The sequence below is a fragment of the Carettochelys insculpta genome, chromosome 1, assembly GCF_033958435.1.
Source record: "Carettochelys insculpta isolate YL-2023 chromosome 1, ASM3395843v1, whole genome shotgun sequence".
Classification (NCBI taxonomy): Eukaryota; Metazoa; Chordata; order Testudines; family Carettochelyidae; genus Carettochelys; species Carettochelys insculpta.
The window spans coordinates 17500239-17520511 of record NC_134137.1 but is presented as its reverse complement, the minus strand read 5'-3'; the positions used below and the strand labels follow the sequence as shown (position 1 = coordinate 17520511).

Below are 20273 nucleotides of genomic sequence, written 5' to 3'. Positions count from 1 at the left end.
ATGCTAAACTTTTCACTGTAATAAATCATAGCAACCACGACGCTAAGCCAGACTTCTCCAGCGATTGCATTGAACCGTACACAACCAAAGAACCCTAGCCGGCTTCTGGCTACTTAACCCCTTAGGGTCGGTGGTGCTAGTGTGCTGGAAACTGGGCATTGAGTTTGTCCACCTGCGAAGGGGCAAACTCCTGGGGCATCCGTCAGCCACCCTGGCTGCCCGCTGCGAAGGGACTGTCTGTCCTAGCAGTTAAAGACTCGGATGTAAAAGGGACTCCTTATGGCAATAAGTACTACTCTGATCAGCCACCCCTTTATTGTCAGCTAACAGCACCTCATTAGCATCTTTTTGATGGCTCATTACCATGCCACTTCCGGAAGAAGCAGCACGTGGAGACACATCCAGGGACTCTTGAGAAGGAGTTGGGAGGTTGTATTCCTGCCGTATGTGGCACTGATGGGACCCCTGTCGGAACTTCCTGTTCTGTTCTAGTGACAGCTGTGCAGGAAGGATGTAGAAAATTGGGAGAGGGATCACAGAAGAACAATGACATCAATGCCAGAGTTGGAAATTGTGCCTTGAGCTCAGAGTATTAGCTCGGCAAAGCAAAGGCGAAAGGGCTGCCGTGCAGTCTGCAAGCATCTCTTTTGGGAATGGAAATTGGATTATACAAGGCTCTTCCATCTAGCCATGAAAGCTATGACATGATCCAATGGCTGGACAGGCTTGGGCTGGAAATAAGGTGCAATGTTTTTTTATCAGTGAGTGCATCTGACCCCAAGAACAGGCTGCTGTGCAGTGTGGTGGAATCCCTACAACAACAACTTTTCAATCAAGATTGGTCGTTGTTGTGAAAGTTCAGTTCTGGGTGCTTTCCCCAGGCAAGTTCTAAGGCCTGGATCAGGCAGGAGGGCACAGCAGATGAACACTGCGTTCCTTTCTGGCTTGATAATTTATGAATCAACAAATTCGGCAGGACTTAAACTTTTCTGTCTGGTGAACCCCATGGGATATTTCTATCCACAGGGATCACCAATTTATACCATCAATCCCTACACCACAATTGGACCAGAGACCCCTCAGAACCAAGGAAAGATAGGGGTGGGGACGTAGGATTTGGAGCCTGCACAGACTGATCACCTCCTGGGTGCCCTTGTAGCCAGGGTAGCCCTCCAGGACCCTGCCTCAGCTTCCCTTCTTCACAGCCCCTTTAAAACATGCCCCATATACTCTTCTTAACTTCAGCTCCATTCCTCCCTGGGGACAGGTTTATTAACCTGATGAAAACAATCCACATCAAGGTTCTCAAATCCCTGTCCTCCTGCAGGTGGGTCTCCCCAGCCCTTCCCTGCCCGGAGCCTCTTTCATGAAAACTCCGGTTTGCCTGCTGATATTGCTGCATTCTTCTCCTTCTCTGCAGCTCTCTGCTGAACTTCACAGGAGAAGCAATTCCTCTGCACCCAGCTGGTACAAGGGGCTCATTAAACACCACACCCCAGGCTAGGAGTGGTAGGCAGGGCTAACAGTGGCGGGGCTGGTCCTTTGGCCTGTTGAACTGTAACCCACACACCTATATGTGGTCATGGTCCCTTGCAGTGGCACCTAGACCACTTACAGAGAGAAAGACCATCTCCTCTACAATCTTAGCTTTTATCTCACACTGTAGAAGATCCTGCACTGAGCTCCAGAGGCCCCAGCTTCGAGTCCGCCTTTGGGCAGTTGCAGAAGCAGTTGCAGAAGCAGTTGCAGAATCACACCATCCTGTGCCAGGCACTCGTTCTTAGGTGGCAGAAGATAACCTGCCACTATTGGGGTCTGACCCACTGCTTGCTGAAACCAATGGGAAGACTTGATGATTTCGAGAGGCCACAGGTGAGGATGGGAGAAAGGAGAACTTGCAAATCTAGCATCTATATGGATGTAGTGATCCGGATTCACCCTTGATGTGACTTTGACTTCAGTGACATGTCTCCATTCTGTCCCTGTTTGCAGGAGGCACCAGCTCTAGGCCCAAAAATGCAGGATCTGATGCAAATATTTCACAGCCCTTCAGTGAACTCTTGCATTCCAAACCAAACCCTAATTCCAATTCCTTATGTGACCTTATGGTGACTCTACTCCTCAGTGCCTCCGTTTACCCACTTGATGTTGGTATAACTGCCTGTTGCACGGGGGTCTTGTGAGATGCCATCAGCAAATGTCTGTGCAATGTTTTAACAATGGCATTTTATGCAGCCGTGCTCACGTGGCAGTACTGCCAGTGTGAATCCTTCCCAGTCCAGAGGGCGGCAATGCTGTGTGTGCCTTGCCCTCAGGAGAAACAGGTCCACTCTTTTCTTATCACTGAGGGATCCCTGCTGATATCCACTGTGCCCCCAGGCGCTTGGATTGAAAAGCATGGCTAGTTCAGATTGCTGCACCCCCGGGAACCTTAAAGTACAATGGTCGTCAGGAGAGCGGTTTCAGAAGGGCTGAGAATGTTGATATGTCTCGAGGCTGAGCCTGGCTGCTGACAGGGGAGATTCGGTGGCCCTTTGCAATGGGGACTCTTCCAAACTCTCTGGTCTTGTGTTTAGAGCCAGAGGCGGCTAAGCTGGAACGAGGCTCAAGGAGACTAGCTGCTCTCTAAAGCGGAGACTGGCTTTTATTCTTGTTTATACTAGGGATAGCCAATGGGGCCCAGACCCCTGACTAAGGGCCCTTGATATTACTGCAGTGCAAATAATTAGTAATTGTCTTATCACTAGAGTGGAACAGGAACAGAGAGGTGGCTGTGTTAGTCTGTATTCTAACAAAACCAAACAGCAGTCATGCAGCACTTCAAAGACGAACAAAATGATTTATTAGGTGGGGAGCTTTTGTGGGACAGACCCAGTGGGTCTGTCCCACAAAAGCTCCCCACCTAATAAATCATTTTGTTCATCTTTGAAGTGCTGCATGCCAGTGGAATTCATAGGACTTAACAAGGGGCAGAGGCTGGTCTGTGATGGGTTAGACAGGGCCCTGAAGCCCCCTGCTGGAGATCTGTGGCCCTGCCACACCCTATCCCCATAACCATAGAGAAGTCCTACAAGGGACGCTAGAATGTTGGACGAAGGAAGCAGCCAATCAGGGGCCAGGAAGGCCCTATAAGAAGAGCTGCAGGAGCAGAGCCAGCTCAGTGTTACAGAAGTCCTCCAGGAGTGAAGATTGCCTGAGGGAGTGACAGTACTGGGGAGAGTTTCATGTGCAGGGCTGGTGAGGGACTGAGTTCATATATACAGTAAATATATCCTGCCAGACTGTGGAAGGTTCTGATGTAAGGGTTAGGGCACAGCCAGCCCATGGGGAAGTGTATGGCCCATGGGGGAGCTTAGGGAATCAGCAGCCTAAAACAAACTTGGCAGGTAGCTGCTATCTATAGTGTCCCTGCGTTGGGGCCTGGAGATGAGAGTGGGACTGCTCCCTAATCTCCCCATTACCAAGCTGGAGGACGTCACCGGGAACTTGTCATCTGGAGACAGGGTAGGAATTGGATGCTAGTGACCCAGCCAGAAGTCTGGGACTAAAAAGGGCCATGAGATGACCTAGACTCAGTCTTGAGGAGGGGAAGCCCTAGAGGCCCCACTCAGTCCAGAGTGGGGAGTGAACAGAGCTTCTGACCCCCAGCTCAGGACCTTACCTATCTCCAGGAGGGGAAGCCCTGGAGGCAGCATTCTCTCTAAGTGGAGAAACAACCTGAGAGACTATAGAGAGAACCTTAGTGAACTTATACCCCGGAAGAGGTTTGACAGATGCCCTGGAGTGACTCAGCCAGAGACCTGAGTAGCTGAAAAGGCAAAAGGACTAAGCAAGTGCAGGCATGTGCATATGGCCAAATGGGGGCACTCACAGGGTGTGAATGTCAGCCCATTAGAATCTGCTCAGGACTTGCTGGGTGGAAATGATACAAGGTCATAGGACATTGTCTAGTAGTTAAAGCAGTGGACTGGTAATGGAGACTTGACAAACTCATTTCTGGATCTACTTCTGGCTCACTGTAAGACTACTTGCTTACTCCTGTGTCACAGGTAGGCAAGACCTGCCGGTTTCCCATTGCACTGTGTGCTGAAGACTTCATTCAGCCCTATAAAGTCTTCACTTTCAACCAGCCCCTGCACAAAATCTACCCTTCCCCCCTCCCTCCTTTCTGTCATTGCCATAGTAATGAAAAAACAAAAGGGATTTAACTTGCCTGCAAAATGTTACTCAACCATGAAAGGTAAGCAAATAACACTCTGCAAAGCTAGCTGGCTTAATTAACTAATGTACTTTAATGGTGAACGCCAGCACCTCATGCAGAAGTGAGGCATCTGGGGAAAGCGAAAATTAAAATAAAGGTTGGTGTAGTCAGCGTGGACGGGAATAGGGGAGCTTCACCCTCTGGAGAATGCTGGTTTCCTGCTTCTGGAATATTGTAAAAGTGCTGAGAAAAGCAACCATGCCTATGAACCCATACAGCGCCTCTCTGACGCCCACTTGGAAATCAGGACAAGAGACAGCTTGTTGGAGTAGTCAGTTGTATTGTGTTGCTGTAGGACTATCAAGGCCCCAAACACCCACATGGGTTTGCCAGGGGTTATCTGCAGACTCATCCTAAGACTGCTCTGAGTAAAATGAGCATTCTCAGCTGGGACCTCAATGGGTTGTACCTCCTTAAGGATGCGCTGACTAGGACGCGCTCTAACCCCATGCTATAGTGCTTTGCTGAGATGAGTCCTAAAAGATGAGCGTGGCCATAGGCTGCATTTGTAGCTCTAGGACTTCAGGGACTATTTAAAGGTAGCCGACTCAAATCTAGCAGGTGGAACATAAGCATCAAACTCACCACCCTCCCCCCACACATCCACACGGGTTCCAAATCAAAAGCCACCAGTGAGTTCTGGCCAAACCCAGATCCTGGGTTCTCATCTACACTCACTATCTTATTATTTGCAGTAACGTGGTTCCCTCTCACTTCTTTGCCAGGAAACATAAGTATATAACTAGCAGAATAGGAGCTCCCAGAGCAACATTGGTGAACAAGCCAATGCAAACCTTGAATGTATACAAAGGGGAATCACAAATAGGGAGATCACATTGGCACGGTTGCAGCCAATGCTGGAATCCCATTTCCAAAAAAGGCCGTTCATAAATAGGAGAGGCTTCAGCGGGGAGCTGTGAGAATGATTAAAAGGTTGCAAAATCTGCCTTTATTAGAGTATCAGAGGGTAGGTTAAAGGAGACTCAATCAGTCTGTAAGTACATAAAGGAAGAACAAAAACTTGGTGGTGACGGGCTCTTTGATCTAGCAGACAAAGGTGTAACAAGCTCCAATGGCTGGAAGCTGATGCTAGACAAATTCAGACTAGAAATAAGGTGCATTTTTGAACAGTGAAGGTTGTTAACCATTGGAACAACTTGCCAAGAGCGTTATTCACCATCCCTGGCAACTTTTCAAATTCAATACTGGATGTGTTTCTAAAAGATATTGTTTAATTCAAACAGAATTAATTCAGCAAAGTCCTTTGGCCAGAAGATCTGACTAGATAATCACAACTGTCTCTTTTGGCCTTGGAGTCTCAGGAGGACTCCTTCCCAGTTAATATTTGCTCAGTAAGCTCCTGACTGCCCATCTGTTTGAAATGTTCCGCTTGCAGAATCCTCTGTGCCAGCCTTCCCGATCTTGGGGCTTTGTGCCAGTGATAGTACTTTGTCTGCCTCCCAAGATAACAGACTGGCCTGGCGAGGCCTATAATAGTGGAGTTCTGGAGGCTTTAGCTTTGGTTCTGGGGGGCTGTGATGTGACCACTGCCCTGCAATGGCATAAAAAGGATTAAAACCAGATCTGGGAGACAGCTGCCCTGGGAGTTAATCAGGATTCAGCTAGGCCCCGATAAGAAGGGCCCCTGTGGGAGAGGGGCACACTCTTGCTCCAATTCTGGAGAGAGGGGATCTAACAGTCTGCTAGGGTGAGGTACCATGGACAGAGCAGTCCTGGGGAAAGGCTGGGTGAGCCAGGGGAGCTCTGTCCTGAGTCATCCCAGGCTGAGGCCTAGTGACAGATGCCTGAGGGGTACTAGGTTGTAGGGAGGCAGCCAAGACAGGCAAAGGCAGCAGGTCCACACACCCTTGCCTATGATGAGCTGCCATTTCAGAGTGAGGTAGCGGGCTAGATGATGACTGGCAGTCGAGTCACTGAGGCAAGGTGGGTGTAAGGGGTTGTGGTTTCCCTGAGGACAAGGACCCCAGTGAGCTGGAGTACTGTGACAGGGCAGTATCCCTAGGGCAGGGCACCACGGTCTGGGAGAGATGTGGGTCCGGATGCAAGTTGGTGGAGAATGGACAGTAGGTAACAGTGTTGGAGCCACTGGCCAGAAGAGGGTCCTCGAAAGATGGGATTAAACTAATTTCTGAGAGACCAGCAGGAGCATTGGTTGGGCATTTTGGAGGACTGACAGCTTTTCCCCTCTGTAAGCGGCTCAAAAAAGGGGCACGTCTTGTGTCCTGATGTAAAAGGGCCCAGACCCCAGCCTAGTTTGGCCCCCCTGGAAAGCTCACTCCACTGCAGGAACCCTGACTCTCTCCGTAATACCTTGCTTTCTGCTGTACCAGCTAGTGCCCAAAGACTACAAGCCCTTTGAAGCAAACCTCACTATGCTTTGCACATGCACATCCTGCCCTGGGCACTTAGGGTGCTGTATGGTAACAGTCAAACAAAACGTTAGGATGTAAATTGCACACCTGGTCCTGCAGCTAGGGAATAAAGCCTTGACATAAAGCCACTCTATTTTGTCAGCAACTTCTCTGCAAATTGCTCTACATAGAGAACCTAGGAGGCAGAAGCTCATGAGTTCAAATCCAAGTTTGGTCCTTGACTTGCTGTACAACTTTACTTAGTGTCACTGGCTCTGCAGATTATCTATCCTTAAAAGTGCTCAGATACCACAGAGGATGCAGGACAAGACTCTCACCGTGCATAGATGGAAAATGGGGAGACTATTTCCCTATCTCTCAAGGGCTAGTGAAAATGACGGAGGCATCTACAGCCAGATATAGGTATTGGGCTAAACAAGTCTTGCAAGGTAAAAGCAGCAGGTCTCCTACCCACTGCTCTAATCTCTAGAACAGTGTTTCTTAAACTCCGAGGCCACGGAACACCAAACAATGATATTTTTTATGCAGCACACCTATGAACATTTTCTTCAAAAAAAATTGTCAGACCAAAAAAAAAAAACACACCCAAACAGCAACACACAGTAAAAATGAAATGAAGTGATTTAATCAGGTATCATAGCAATGAAGACATAACATGGTATCTGGTTTTAAGAATGGAAAATATATACCTGCACTTCATGTGGTTGTTGGTTGCCATGCTGCCCTGGCACACCTGTGAATTGTTCACGGAACACCAGTGTTCCATGGAACATAGTTTAAGGAACACTGTTCTAGAACACCCCTACTTCCAGGCTGTGAAAGACAAAACAGTAAAATCTAGTCCTGATTTCCTAGCTCTGTTGCTAGGATTTCTTGGCCTGTCTTCAGGGCTGTGGGAGCTCTTTTCCACTGACTTCAATGAGCGTTGGATTGGACCCTACCTTTGGTTGCACTTACGGTGATGGGGAAATAGTCCCTCATGTATCTCCAAATGATGCTGTTCCTCATGCAGTGAATCCGTCGCCCACCTCTGCTTGGCGTGTCCCAGTCCAGAAGCCACCATGTTGCGTACAGGACACTGATCAGCCAGAAGCGAGTGAAGAAGAGGCCAATGAAGAGAGCTATGCAGCACTGTGCTGAGATAAAAACAGGGCAGTCAATGGGCAACCCAGGCTGGAGTCAAGAGGTGAAAGAACGTACTCCCAACTAGCGCAGCTTCCAAAGCTTCTAAATCTCTGACCTCTGTGGTTGTTTTGAAGGTAGCTCAGTCAGGCCTCAGGCCTGCAGCCATCACCTTTTGCAGGGCAGGGTCTTGGGATTCTTCCCTCTGGACTAGGGATTTCACTGAGGTCCACTGTAATCCCTTTAGAAGGCCTGACCTTACATCAGTTCTGGTCAGGGCAACGACAGAGACCACAGGTACCAGCTAGCATTTGTAAAGCAAAGTACTACTTGAGAGCAAAGGCACTGCAGATAGAACCTACTGTAAAACCAATAAACAGCTGGTTTACATGTTCACTAGGTAATACCCAACTATCAGGTGGAGACCCTGAGAGGTTTTGAAGTCCTCAGTTCTCAGCTCTTTATTTGCTGGGCTTCACCAACCAGGTCAAACCAGCCTATGCAGTGTATCCTCTGGCCAGTGAGGGTTCTCCAGACCTGGACTCGATGACCTAAGGTTCTCTCTGGCCTAAGAATATGTACTAATTTATCTGCCCGCCAAGTGTGTGAGTGTTTTAAGTTCAGGCAGTTATTTCCTACAGCTCCCCCACAGAGCTAGAATGAAATCCCTAACCCACAAATACACAACCATTTATAAAGTTAACATAATAGCCTTTGAATACTCCATGTGTCCAGTTGGTGTGGAATGGGGGCTGCCTTTCATAAAGCTGGCTGCCACCTCCCCCTATTTCCAATGTGATTGAACATGAATCGAAGCCCGTTGGCCACATGGCTGCCAACCTACGGGCTGTATGGAGCCATGGAGATGCTGTGACAGAGGGGTATCAGCAGGCAGATTTAAGGGGTACAAGGGCATACTGGGGGCAGGAAAGGGGGTTCCAGACGAGGGACGGGGAGAGGAGTGGGAGTGGAGGAGAGAGGAGGGGGTCCAGTGGGTGGAGAAGTAGGACAATTGGAATTGAGTACTAAATAACGTTGCACTGTTTAGCCACAGGGTGGCACTGAGTGTAAAAGACCTCTGAGCTAATCTCCACTACACTAAGCAATGCATTAAATGATCTTTCCATGAAGACATCAGGTGTTCATAAGCCAACTTGGTAGCCATTCAGTCTCTGGTATAGGAGTTTATGGCAGTATACTGGGAGGCAGAGGGAGGTGGGAAAGGGTGGAGCGGGGGGGGCCAGAGGGCATGGTGGATACAAGGGGTGCAGGTTCTGGAACAGTGGAGCAGAGTCCCGGGCAGAGGAGTGTGGGAGATGGGGTGGGGAGGCCTGGGAAGTGTAAAAGGCTAAACCAATCCCATGTTGTCTTTTCTGTGGTACTCCATGAATGAGACCTATATTAAATAACTTTATATCTAACTCATCAGCCCTAAAGAGTGCCACATTTCTTTGTGGAGAAGGATGCATAAATTTAGGTCAGTGGTTCTGAAACGAATGGCCATTCCAGCCTGCTTCATCCAAAGGAAACACACCAGGGATGGGTGAGTCAGACAGTAAAGATGAAAGGGATTTTTGGGGTAAGATGAGAGTAAGCAGAGCCACCATCCATGCAGTCAGGGTGGGGCAGGAGCTTGGTGTGTGTGAAAGGTTGTTTTTCCTTTCACCCTGGAAGTAGCCCTCAGGCACTGGCCAAGGAGTGGAGGGGAGTTAAAAATTCCAAAGACGGACGCACAAACCCCACAACTGGATGCCAGTCGCATGACTTTTGGCCTGTTGAGGTTGTCAATGCTGTGTCTGTCACTAGGAATGCTCAGTCACAGTTGGAGGTGGATTACTGTGGGTCAGACTCCATCATCAGATGTCCTGGGCCAGGCCCAGTGATTAGTCTTCATTTTGCTTTTGCAAAACTTGATTGAACCGAGGCCTTCTGCATCATTTAACCTCAGCATTGCCCTCCCAGGAGTCGGTGGGTTCCAGCGGCCCTAGTCCATGGCCACCCACCCCTGGTGCCAGCTCCCACTGTGTCAGCATGGAATGGGCTAAGGAGGGCACAGTTCCCCAGGAAGGGAACAGCAAGCAGCATCCTGGTACGAACTGCAAGGGGCGAGGGCTTCAGCCTTTCCAAATGGCACCTGGGGCAGGAGCTTAGGGTTGCGGCACTCCTTGACCAGTTGTGGAGTGTGCCCTGAGTTGGACCCATTAGCCTCCCTGCTGCTGAGTGAGGCAGCCTGATGGAACCCCTGGGAGCACATTGCCCCCCCTCCTGCTGCTGAGCACCCCCGCCAACCCACTCCTACTTGCTGGAGCTGGGCACCACCTTACTTTCACCACGGTCTTATGTCCTGTATGCTATGGCATCACCTTCGTAGCTGTCAGCTGGAAGTAATGGCCATCTTGAGTTCACATCTGATGAATCTCCTTAGAGGAGTAGGTTGGATATTAGGAGAAACCACTTCCCCAGGAGGGTGGTGAGGCACTGGAATGCGTTGCCTAGAGAGGTGGTGGAATCTCCATCCCTAGAGGTTTTTAAGTCCCAGCTTGACAAAGTCCTGGCTGGGATGATTTAGTTAGGGTTGGTCCTGCTTTGGGTAGGGGACTGGACTCGATGACCTCCTGAGGTCCCTTCCAGACCTGGGATTCTATGAATCTATGAGACTATGAAGAGATACACACACAATGTTCTCTCGATGTCACTTCAGCTCATTCTTGTTTGGTTGTCTCTTAACCAGGAAGTGATTGCATTGCTCTGCAGTTGTCTTGGGTTTTGTGCAAAAAATGCAGCTGTATCTTCAGGCAAAATGACTGCAGAGCCTTGTAGATGCTGACAAATAGCTCCGCATTTCTAAGCCTGTGTGCTACTAACCAAATAAGCTAGAGGGGCTAGTGTGGCCACGCCCTGTGTGTAGCAGCGTTATTTTGGAATAGCTATTCTGGAATACAGAAGGGTTACAACATTTGCGAGGGTTTGGTGTTCAGAACCCTCTCAAATGTTGATTTTTGTGAATACAGGGGGCTCAGAGCCCCGGGGAAGTGGCAGCCACTGGCACTCTCCTCCAGAGCTCCAGGGAAGTGGCGGCTGCTGGTACTTCGGGCCCCGGAGTCCCAGAGAAGCAGCATCTGCTGGCACTCTCCCCCAAGAGCCTTGGGAAAGTGGCAGCCACCAGAGCTGCCGGCCCCAGAGCCCCAGGGAAGCGGAGTTCACAAATAATTGAATTCGCGAATGTCCTACTTGCGAATGTTGCGACCTTGCTGAAAAAGGGCTGCTGTGCGGACATAGCCTTCGAGTCAAGGGACTGGGGGGAAACCTCACCCCGATCTGGCCCCTCCATACCAGGTAGAAGAGCTGCAGTGGCAAAAGGGGCCGTACATGCTCTGTATTTTGCCAGACGAGGTTTGCCCTGGGGCAGGGAATGTGGATGCAATCCTAATTAATCAATCAGTTGGGGTTGGTCCTCCTTTGAGCAGGAGGTTGGACTAGATGATTTCCTGAGGTCTCTTTCAACCCTAATCTTCTATTATTCTATGTACCAAGGCAGAGTCTCGTGTGGGATTGCACTCCGGCCGGTTAGCCTGCCCAGCTACTCATGCCACCGCAGCAACATTTCTGTTTCTAGTGATGCTCCTGCAAAGACGCAGCCCAAGAGGCACAGCACAGGATCTCACCTGGGGTGTCTAGTCTTGACTCTGCTATTGACTTGTTCTGTGTCCTTGGACAAGTCCTACAACCCCTCAAGCTAATGGAAGTATTGATTCCTATCTGCATTAACAGAGAGAGGGATCGGGTGGTTGAATCTTAAGATAGAAAGTGCTATAGAAATGTTTGTAAGCGGGGTCTGATTGAACTCTTCCTTTGCAGCTAGCTGGGAGGGAAAAAGACTTCAAGAGCAAACTGTGCTTCTACAAACCCACCTACTCTGCTTACATATCCAGCAGAGAAAGAGGTGTTGCTCAATATGGCCAGCTCTGCCCAGGGTTGGATTACAAATCACTTAGTATTGGATGCAGGAATAGTGAAAAGTGGTTATCAATGTTGTTGTTTCTGATACATGAATAAAGGGAGAACAGAAATGTCCCAAAGGAGGGAGAAATCACAGCTTCAATTGGCTGTTGACTAGAAGGGTTTGCCTAAGGCCTAATAGAAGTTAAGAGCCTAAATACCTTTAAAGGCAAGGGCCTAACAAACTAGAATTTTCACAATGAATGGTGTCATGGCTGAGAATGCTGGTGGCCCCATGGGAGTCAGCACCAATGAACCCCCATTGCTGCCATCTTGGGTTCCCTCAGAATTCAAGTGGTTCCTTTGGCATCTCTCGTGTGGAAAAATGAAACCTCAACAATGGCTTTTTATTGTTTTGAACAATGTCCTTGAAAAGTGAACATCATCTCACACAACGTCCTGAATTTCCTTCTCCTGGAGAAACTCCAGGAAATGTGTGCAGACAGGTGGGATGCTAAGTCCCTTGGCACTGCCAACTGTGCCACGCTTAGACCTATGGCACTGTACGACAAATTCAAGCAACTCACGTCTATGCCACATGCTGGGATATGATCCCTCAACATTAGCTACCTGGATGCCAACAGCTGCTGAAGTTTTAGTCTCTGTCCATTTCCTTTTTAACTGGAACGAACACTGATCTGTGACTGGAGGCTCCTCAGCTTCTGAAAGGGACATCAGTGCCCACTGGAGCTAACTATCTGCCGCTATAGTGTGAACTAAAGGAAGGTTTCTCAGCAGCATAGGACCTAAAACAACACTGAGTAGCTCTAATCCCATCAAGCGGGGGAGATGCACCAATGCACCTGATGCCACATCACCTGCTTGTTGTCATACGCGTTTCTGAAGTGCCCCTCACCATAATGTCTAGGCCTCAGCACATAACTTTGGAAAATCATCAGTTTGGAGAGGTTCCAAACTCTTCTCCCTTTCCTTGAGGGACAATCACTGTCAGCTTAGGTAGTTACTCCCAGAAGCAGTGTTCCCCAACTCCCTTACTCTCCTTCTGGCTTGGGACAAATCCCTAGTGGGTAACACCTGCCCTATGCATCAGTACAAAGCCGAGGGTGTACATAAAATCTGTCTCGACAAGTTATGTGGTGCAGTTGACTCTAGGCTGGCTCTTGCACTGTAGCACAAAACCAGCGAGTCTGGGAATGAGAGAGTTTATTTAGGTTAATTTCCCATAAGAGACCATGTGACCTCATCAAAGCTGACCGAATCCTTGACCTGAATCTCCAGTTCTCATTGCGTCTGCCTCTGCCACTGCCATAAGTTCTGTTCTTGCTGACTCCATACACCGTGGGCTCAGGTCACTTTTCCCTTGTGACTCCTTTGTGCCATCAAGGTGAGAACAAAGTGGGGGCGAAAGGAGCAGGGGAAAGGGTGTCACAGATTCTGTGGCTGAAAGGGATCATAGTTATCATCTGGTCTGACCTGCTGTACAGCACAGGCTAGAGAATGTCCCCCAGATAATCCCCAGCCTTTACTTCTTTCTTCCTTGACAAAAACCACAATGGTGGGGAATCCACTACAACCCTCGGTAAATTGGTGGTCAATTACTCACACCATTACATTCACCTTATTTCCAGTCTTAATTAGTCTTGTTTCAATTTCCAGCCACTGGATCCCATAACATCCTTGTCTGCCAAACTGAAGAGCCTTTCATGAAATATTTATTCTCCTTACAAGTACTTACAGGCTATAATCAAGTCACCTCCAAACCTTCTCTTTGAGCCCATTTATTTTGCTGAACAAGGAGCGCCATCACTGTATGGCATATTTTCTAATCTTTAAGGCATTGTTGTGGCACATTTCTACACCTTCTCCAGTTTGTTAACATCCTTCTTGAATCAAGGGTACCAAAAGTGGACACAGGGTTTCCTGCACGGGTCACACCACTGCCAAACACAGTGGTAAAATATACCAGGGTTTCCCAAACTTTATATAGTTGGGACCCAGCTTTTTTCAGTACCCTTTTCTGCAGCCCAAAAATATAAACACATGTAAAAAATGAAAAATTAATAAATGTTCACTGTTTATTATTTATTCACAATAATAATAGTACATAGCAATAATTTGTATATTTTCTAGGGACCGGTATTTTTTTCCAAGGACTGGTACTGGCTGCAGATGACACTTTAGGAAATGCTGCCTTATAATGCTACTAAAGATTTCCCTGTTTATCTGCAGCCCAGGAGCACATTAGCCTTTTTGGCTACAGCCTCATGCTGGGAGCCCATCTTCAGCTGGTTATCTAACACCAGAATCAGAGCTGCTGCTTGCAGGACACAGTCCCACATTGTGCAAGTACAGCCTACGTTCCCGGTATGCACATACAGCTAACCAAATGAACATCATTGGCTTGTGGCAGTTTAACAAGTGACTTAGGTCGCTCTGCATGAGTGCCCACTTTCCCCAAGCTTCGCATTGAAAGGCAAATGCAAGGACACATTGGGGCAGAGATGCATAGTGCAGGGATTTCAGGGGAGGTTCTGGCCATGTGCCCCTGGCCCACTCCCATCCTTTCTCTGCCCCCTCCTGCCCATGTTCTCTTCTGCCCCCTCCCCTGCTCTGCCCCCACCCAGCTCTTCCTGTGGAAGCATTGCACCACTGTCAGTGGATAGGGGGCAGTCCCCTGCTTCCTGGGAGTGGCACAGTCTGAGAACATTGTGAACTGGAAAGCTCACGCTATTCTCAGGCCACGTCACTCCAGGGAGAGGTGGGACTGCCCCCACACTCATCAGAAGCAGTGCAGTGGGAGGCCAATGCTGGCGGGGGGAGGGCAGGGGGGCATGTGACCTTCTGTGCACCCCCACCTGTTGCCTTTGCACTGGGGGAGCTGCATGAGGTACATGCTCCTGTGTCCCAGGCACAAAACTGCCTAGGACAGACAGAATAGGACCAAGGATTAAATGAGATCAAAGCTGGGGTGGGTTGATTCTGGAGCCTTCTAAGGCTCCAGGCCAATGCACTGAGCAAGAAAGGTGCAAACTTATTTCACACTCCCCGGCACAAGCGCTCTCTCTGCTTCCCAAGCAAGCAGAACCCTCAGCATTCATTACACAGATACTCTCTTCTCTCTCTCGTTTTCCATTGTCAGGATACAACCTCCACCTCATGGAGATGCAGATCATGTCCTGCTGTTGTTGAGCCACAGACTGTGGCAGACATGACCCTGAGAGCTGGCCCCACCCCTAGGATCTGGCTGTGCCATTCATCTGCTGAATGGTCCAACACCCCTCTTGAGAATGAATGGTTCCTCTTACTTCCCAGCTGCCCCTTTCTCCTTGCGTTTGTTCATTTGCATAACCATAGCAACAGCTGCCAGAGAAGACCGCTGTCTGGCTCTCCAGCTAAAGTGCCTGGCACGGATTGACTGTATCTTCCAGAGCCCTTATCTCAGGGCTGAACCTTGAACCATTCTAGGCCAGAGATTAGCAGCCCAGGACTGAACTCTGCTCATTTAGAGCCTGATCTTATGAGTTTGGGTGGCACTAAGCTCCCCGGGCTAGGGCACACAGCACTTTACAGGGTAATGTCCTTACAGAGAACTCGTCAAAAATTTTCTGGGCTGAATATTGTTCTGTGGGAAAATGCCATATTGTCAAAACTGGCATGTTCCCATGGAAAGTTCTGATGTCGACAACTTTCTGTTTGAGGGAAGCGGAGGGTGTGAAACTGTAGGCATTGCGCTCATGGTGAAGGTTTCCCTTCGGACACTTTTGGAACACCTTGGGTTTTTATATATTTGTGTGTGTGCTCACCCACATACAGGGTGTGTGGATGGTTTATGTAGTGAAAATCTAAAGAAAACATTGTTTGACCCCCCCACCACCAACTTTTTTCAAATATTTGATTTCCTCCCCATTCATCAGCCTGGAAATTTTCAATCTGGAACAATAACAAATTTCAGCATTTCTTGTAGGGTTGAACATCTTGAGTTTTGACCAGCTCTATCCTTACAACCCTGTGATCCAGGAGGACCTCCTGGGAAGTCAAGGGGCTCATGCTGCTCCCTGGTCAGGTCTAAAGTGCCATAATTCTTTTGATTTCAGCAGGGTTGCCTTTGATTTACACCAGGGTAAAATAAGAGCAAAACTCATCCGTCTCTGATTAGAAAACTCCTCTTGTGCCTAAAGTTCAACGGGGCTACCAATATGCTCAAGCCTGCCGACTGGTATGTGGGGGAGGGACGATTACCCCAGGGCCTGGCGATTCTAAGGGGGGTCAGAGTTCCTGGCCACTGCCATGTGGCAGCAGCAGCCAGATCCCTAGACCCTTTAAATGGCCTGTCCTGGAGTGCCACTCTGCATGCTTTGTGCAGCTCTGAGGACTGGACGTGACGGGCTGTGCTGAGGGCTGACTGCCTCCAGCCCCACTCCTTCCACCCGACTGCAGAGCCAGCCCTCAGCCCCCTCCCACACACACCGTCCCCGGGGGCCCACAACAGCAGTTGACCACCCTGAATGGGCTATTAAAATCCTCAAACATACAGGGTTACCACATCTGAGCTTTCCAAAAAGAGGACACCCCTGAAATGGAGTGTATCTGTATCTACCAACTCACGCTGTAGGAGTGTGTTATAGTATATATAGTACATTAACACAACATGGCTACATCTACACCACAGAGATCTTTTGAAAGAAGCTCTTCTGGAAGATCTCTTCTGAAAGAACTTCTTTCAAGACAGAGCGCCCCCACACAAAAAAGCAGATCAAAAGAGTGATCTGCTCTTTTGAAAGAGAACGTCCACACAGCCGCTGCTCTTTCAAACGAACAGGCGAGGGATCAAAAACTCAGGCCCCATGAAGACTGCTCTTTTGGAAAAAGAAACAGGTCTGTGGAGCATCTACACACGTTTTCTTTGAAAGAAGCTTTCGAAAGGGGGCGCTTTGCCTGAAACAGGAAAGGAAGAGCGATTTAGAAAGGAGCACCACGTTCTTTCGATTTACTTTTGAAAGAACACTCGTGTGTGTAGACGCCTTGTGGGCTCTTTCGAAAGAGCCCCCCTCTTTCGAAAAAATCTTTCAAAGAACTTGCTAGTGTGGACGCAGCCTGTGAGTTGGTAGATGCCTCTCAGAGGTGTCCTCTTTTTTGAAAGTTCAGATGTAGTAATCCTATCAAATGTAGCACCTCTTGCAGGGTTATTTCCAAATGCTTTACAAGCCCAGTTGGATGAAGGTTGACCAACATTTTACAAATGGGGGAGAGGAACTTCTCCAGCTAGAACCTAGCCATGCTGGGGCTGGCTGTTAAATCTAGTGGAACTGTGCTCTGTGCAGAATCTGGAGGGGGTACAGGGAACTGTATACCAGCCTCACATTCCTTGATTCCCAAAGTTACAACTAACATTAACCCAACACATGGAGTGGGGAGGAGGGAAGGGCAGTTAACGCAGCTGTAGGGGTCCTTGGTGTGGCTGGTACAGTGCAAAAGGGCCACATAGCACTGAGTCCAAGCTTCACCACAGCAGAGAGTTAACAACAAACCAAACCTCAGCCTTTGCTTTCCTCACAGGGATGGATTCCCTGCGATACCCCAGGTCTTCATTCCAAAATCCTTTGCTGTGCCCATTGTCACTGCCACTGTAAGTTAGCCACTCCTTCCCTAGACCCACTGAGATACAGAGAGGATAAATGGAGTGATCAGTGAGACAGTTTATTTCTGATCTTGTGGCTGACCCCCAGGGCCAGATCTGAACTGGTGTAAATCAGCAAAGTGATTTTGCACCAGCTGAAATCTGGCCTCACATCGTCTGATGCTCTTGTCTTAGGACATGACTGCCTTAAGAAAATTCCAACTCTCCCCCTCTTGCTTCCACTATTACTTAATTGAATCTATTACCCTCGCAGTAATAAGTTTTCCGGGCTTCTGGACTATCTAATGAGTTCCTTGCCCAAGCTAGGTTTCCTTGGAAACTGCCTTTTTTGTTTATCTAAACAAAGAACTGTGCAGAGCTGCTTCCACATCCCTTTGCCGTCCTGCAGTTTTGCAGAGGCTCATTAAGACTAACAGAGGCCAGGAGTTGTGGTGCTTGCGGCAGCATTTCTATGAGTAACACCAAGCATGTGTGGAAGTAGACAGGCAAAAAAAGACAGGCTAAGGGAGGGAAAGGTTAACTTATTCAGAGGCCAGCTCTGAGTAAGACGGGGGAGGGGCTGGGATGTGTCCTACACCAAGTCTTTGTTCGTAGGTTGCAGGGATTTTTTTAAATAAACCCCTCTCTAAGGCAAAGCCGCACAAAGGTAGTGTTATGTAAACAGCAGGACTCTGCTATTTGGCTAGTGATAACACAAACAAAGCAGAGGGCAGCTGCAAATGCAATTGGCTGGCTGCCAGACAGACTTATAATAATAATAAACTCCAACATATCCAGGCACAGTGTATGTATTAAGAGCAGCATCATTTGTGTCCCAAGGTCTTCGCTTTCCACTACTCCTCATTATTATTGAATATGTACCTATATCTTCTGTCTCATCCAGTGCTCAGCAACCTTTATCACCTCGTGGTGCACGTCAGCATTCATTATAATTTCACAGCATAAAACTCTATCCCCCTCCCCTCTTCCAGAACCAGGCACCCTCAGCCACCCCCGTGCTCTAACTAGATGCTGGCCATTCACCAGAGCTGCCACCACCCCAGAGCCACTTGCCCCCATGTGCTTCACCCACCAAGCAGTGGGGTGCATGCACAGAGCAGCAGACAGCACCCCCGGCTCCCGGCTCTGAGGCACACTAAGCGCCACTTCATGGCACAGCAGTGTGCTACAGCACACAGGTTGAGGAGCACTGGCTTAATCTACTGAATGTTTAGATGCTGGGGTGAGCAAACTTTTGGTCCAATTAGCAGCTCCCTTTCCCTCCCTCCCCCTCCCCACCCGCAACCTGTCTAGTATAATCCAAACCAACGGAAATTTTGGTTATGTTGATGTGGAAAAAAAAAAACGTTTTTGGCAAGTGAAAGGAAATAAGTCTGTAGAATGTAAAAATGTTATTAATCGGTATATACACGTGAATACACAAAAGCAATAATGCGTTTCCATGTTTCTAATGAAATGGACGAGCCTGAGACCCAGCAGCTAATTGTGCTATGCCCCCTTATGAAATGTCATGCCCCCCTCAAGGGGGCTTATCCCCCATTTTGTGCATCTCTGGTGTAAAGTCTGGTCATGGATAGATGCAGAAGGGAAGGGAATGCAAATGTAGAGGTACTACCTTTGTGCAGCTTCTGTCTGCCCACATATAATACTATTCTAAGGGGACGGCATACTTCAGAAGGATGTTAGCAGCTTTGGGTTCTAGTCCCAGCTCTGCCATTGTTGTGGAGTGAGATGTTAAGTTCCATGCCTCAGTTTCCCTATCTGTAATGTAGGTCATGGGCTCTTTCAGCCTCTGTAAGGTGCTTTGATAGCATTCTTCTCCAAAGATAAATTAAAATAAACCTTACCCAGTCCCAGGAAACTGAAGACCCACTGAACTACCGAAGCCGTCTGAAGCCTTCTCTGCAATGGAATAGAGAGTGGAGCAAATTCAATCTTCATCTTGGATTGTGCGATCCCTCAAGTGGCAAAAGCAGAAAGCAAAGTCTTTTGCACTGTCTTACAGTAAAGCATGTTGTGCAACACGCAGTGAGTAAGGATGTTGGTAAAGTTTGCAATCAGCAAGGCCAGCCCACTTCAGGAAGGGTGAGCAGAACTGTGTTCTCTGGGAGTAAACAAGGACTGTAACACAAGTGGGTCTCAGCCCTCTCTGCCTGCCCCAACCCACCCCCAGACCAACCAAAACCAGCAAGATTGTTGCCCCCAGCTCACTAGTCTTGAAATAGGCTCCCTTTAGGACCCTGAGCTGACTGTTTATTCATTTGTGTCCCTATTTACCTGGGAGTTTTCTCCTCCAGCTGCTTGCAGTACTTACTCCCAGAGCTGTGCATCTGCTGCTGGGAAGGGACTTGGCCTCTGGTGCTTTCACAGCTCAGACATGGCCACAGAGAGAGATTTGTCTTTCTCCCCATTCAACACTCCGTGCATGACTAGGCATAAGGGCTGCTGGGAGGTGTCTTTTCTGCCTAGCAGAAGGGGCAGACACAGGCATAGCCATTGTTTGCACTGTCAGGGGCTCTTGTATTTGCAGACTGTGCACAGCTGAAGGATCCCTGCAAAATTCTCCCCCAGCAGTGCAGCCTGGAAGCTGAAAAATCCAGCTAACTCTTCTTTCAGAGAAAAGCAAATACGGAGAAAAATAATTAAAAAGGAGGAGCACACAACAGTGGAGGGTGTGGTGTCTGCTAGGCAAAGGTCAAGAGCTCTGTTGCTTTGTGGATAGTTGCATTGATTTATAAAGCTATACCTGGTAGATAAGTGATGGTCCATTTTATGTTGAATAGTAACAAAGAGGAAGACGTGCTAGTCTATACACTATCAAAACAAAAAGCAGTCAAGTAGCACTTTAAAGACTAGCAAAATGGTTTATTAGGTGAGCCTTTCGTGGGACAGACCCACT

At 48.5% G+C, this 20273-nt stretch overlaps 1 protein-coding gene across 1 annotated transcript in view; it reads right to left on the bottom strand.

Moving 5' to 3' along the window:
• The window catches only part of MOGAT2 (monoacylglycerol O-acyltransferase 2), a 44511-nt gene extending 25196 nt beyond the window's left edge, over positions 1-19315 (bottom strand). The window contains exons 1-2 of the mRNA XM_074981130.1: positions 19222-19315; positions 7612-7790 (exon numbers count right to left, since the gene is read on the bottom strand). Of these exons, the coding sequence (XP_074837231.1) occupies positions 7612-7790; positions 19222-19315 (273 nt within the window). The remainder of the gene's footprint in view (positions 1-7611; positions 7791-19221) is intronic.
• Between the last annotated feature and the right edge of the window lie 958 nt (positions 19316-20273).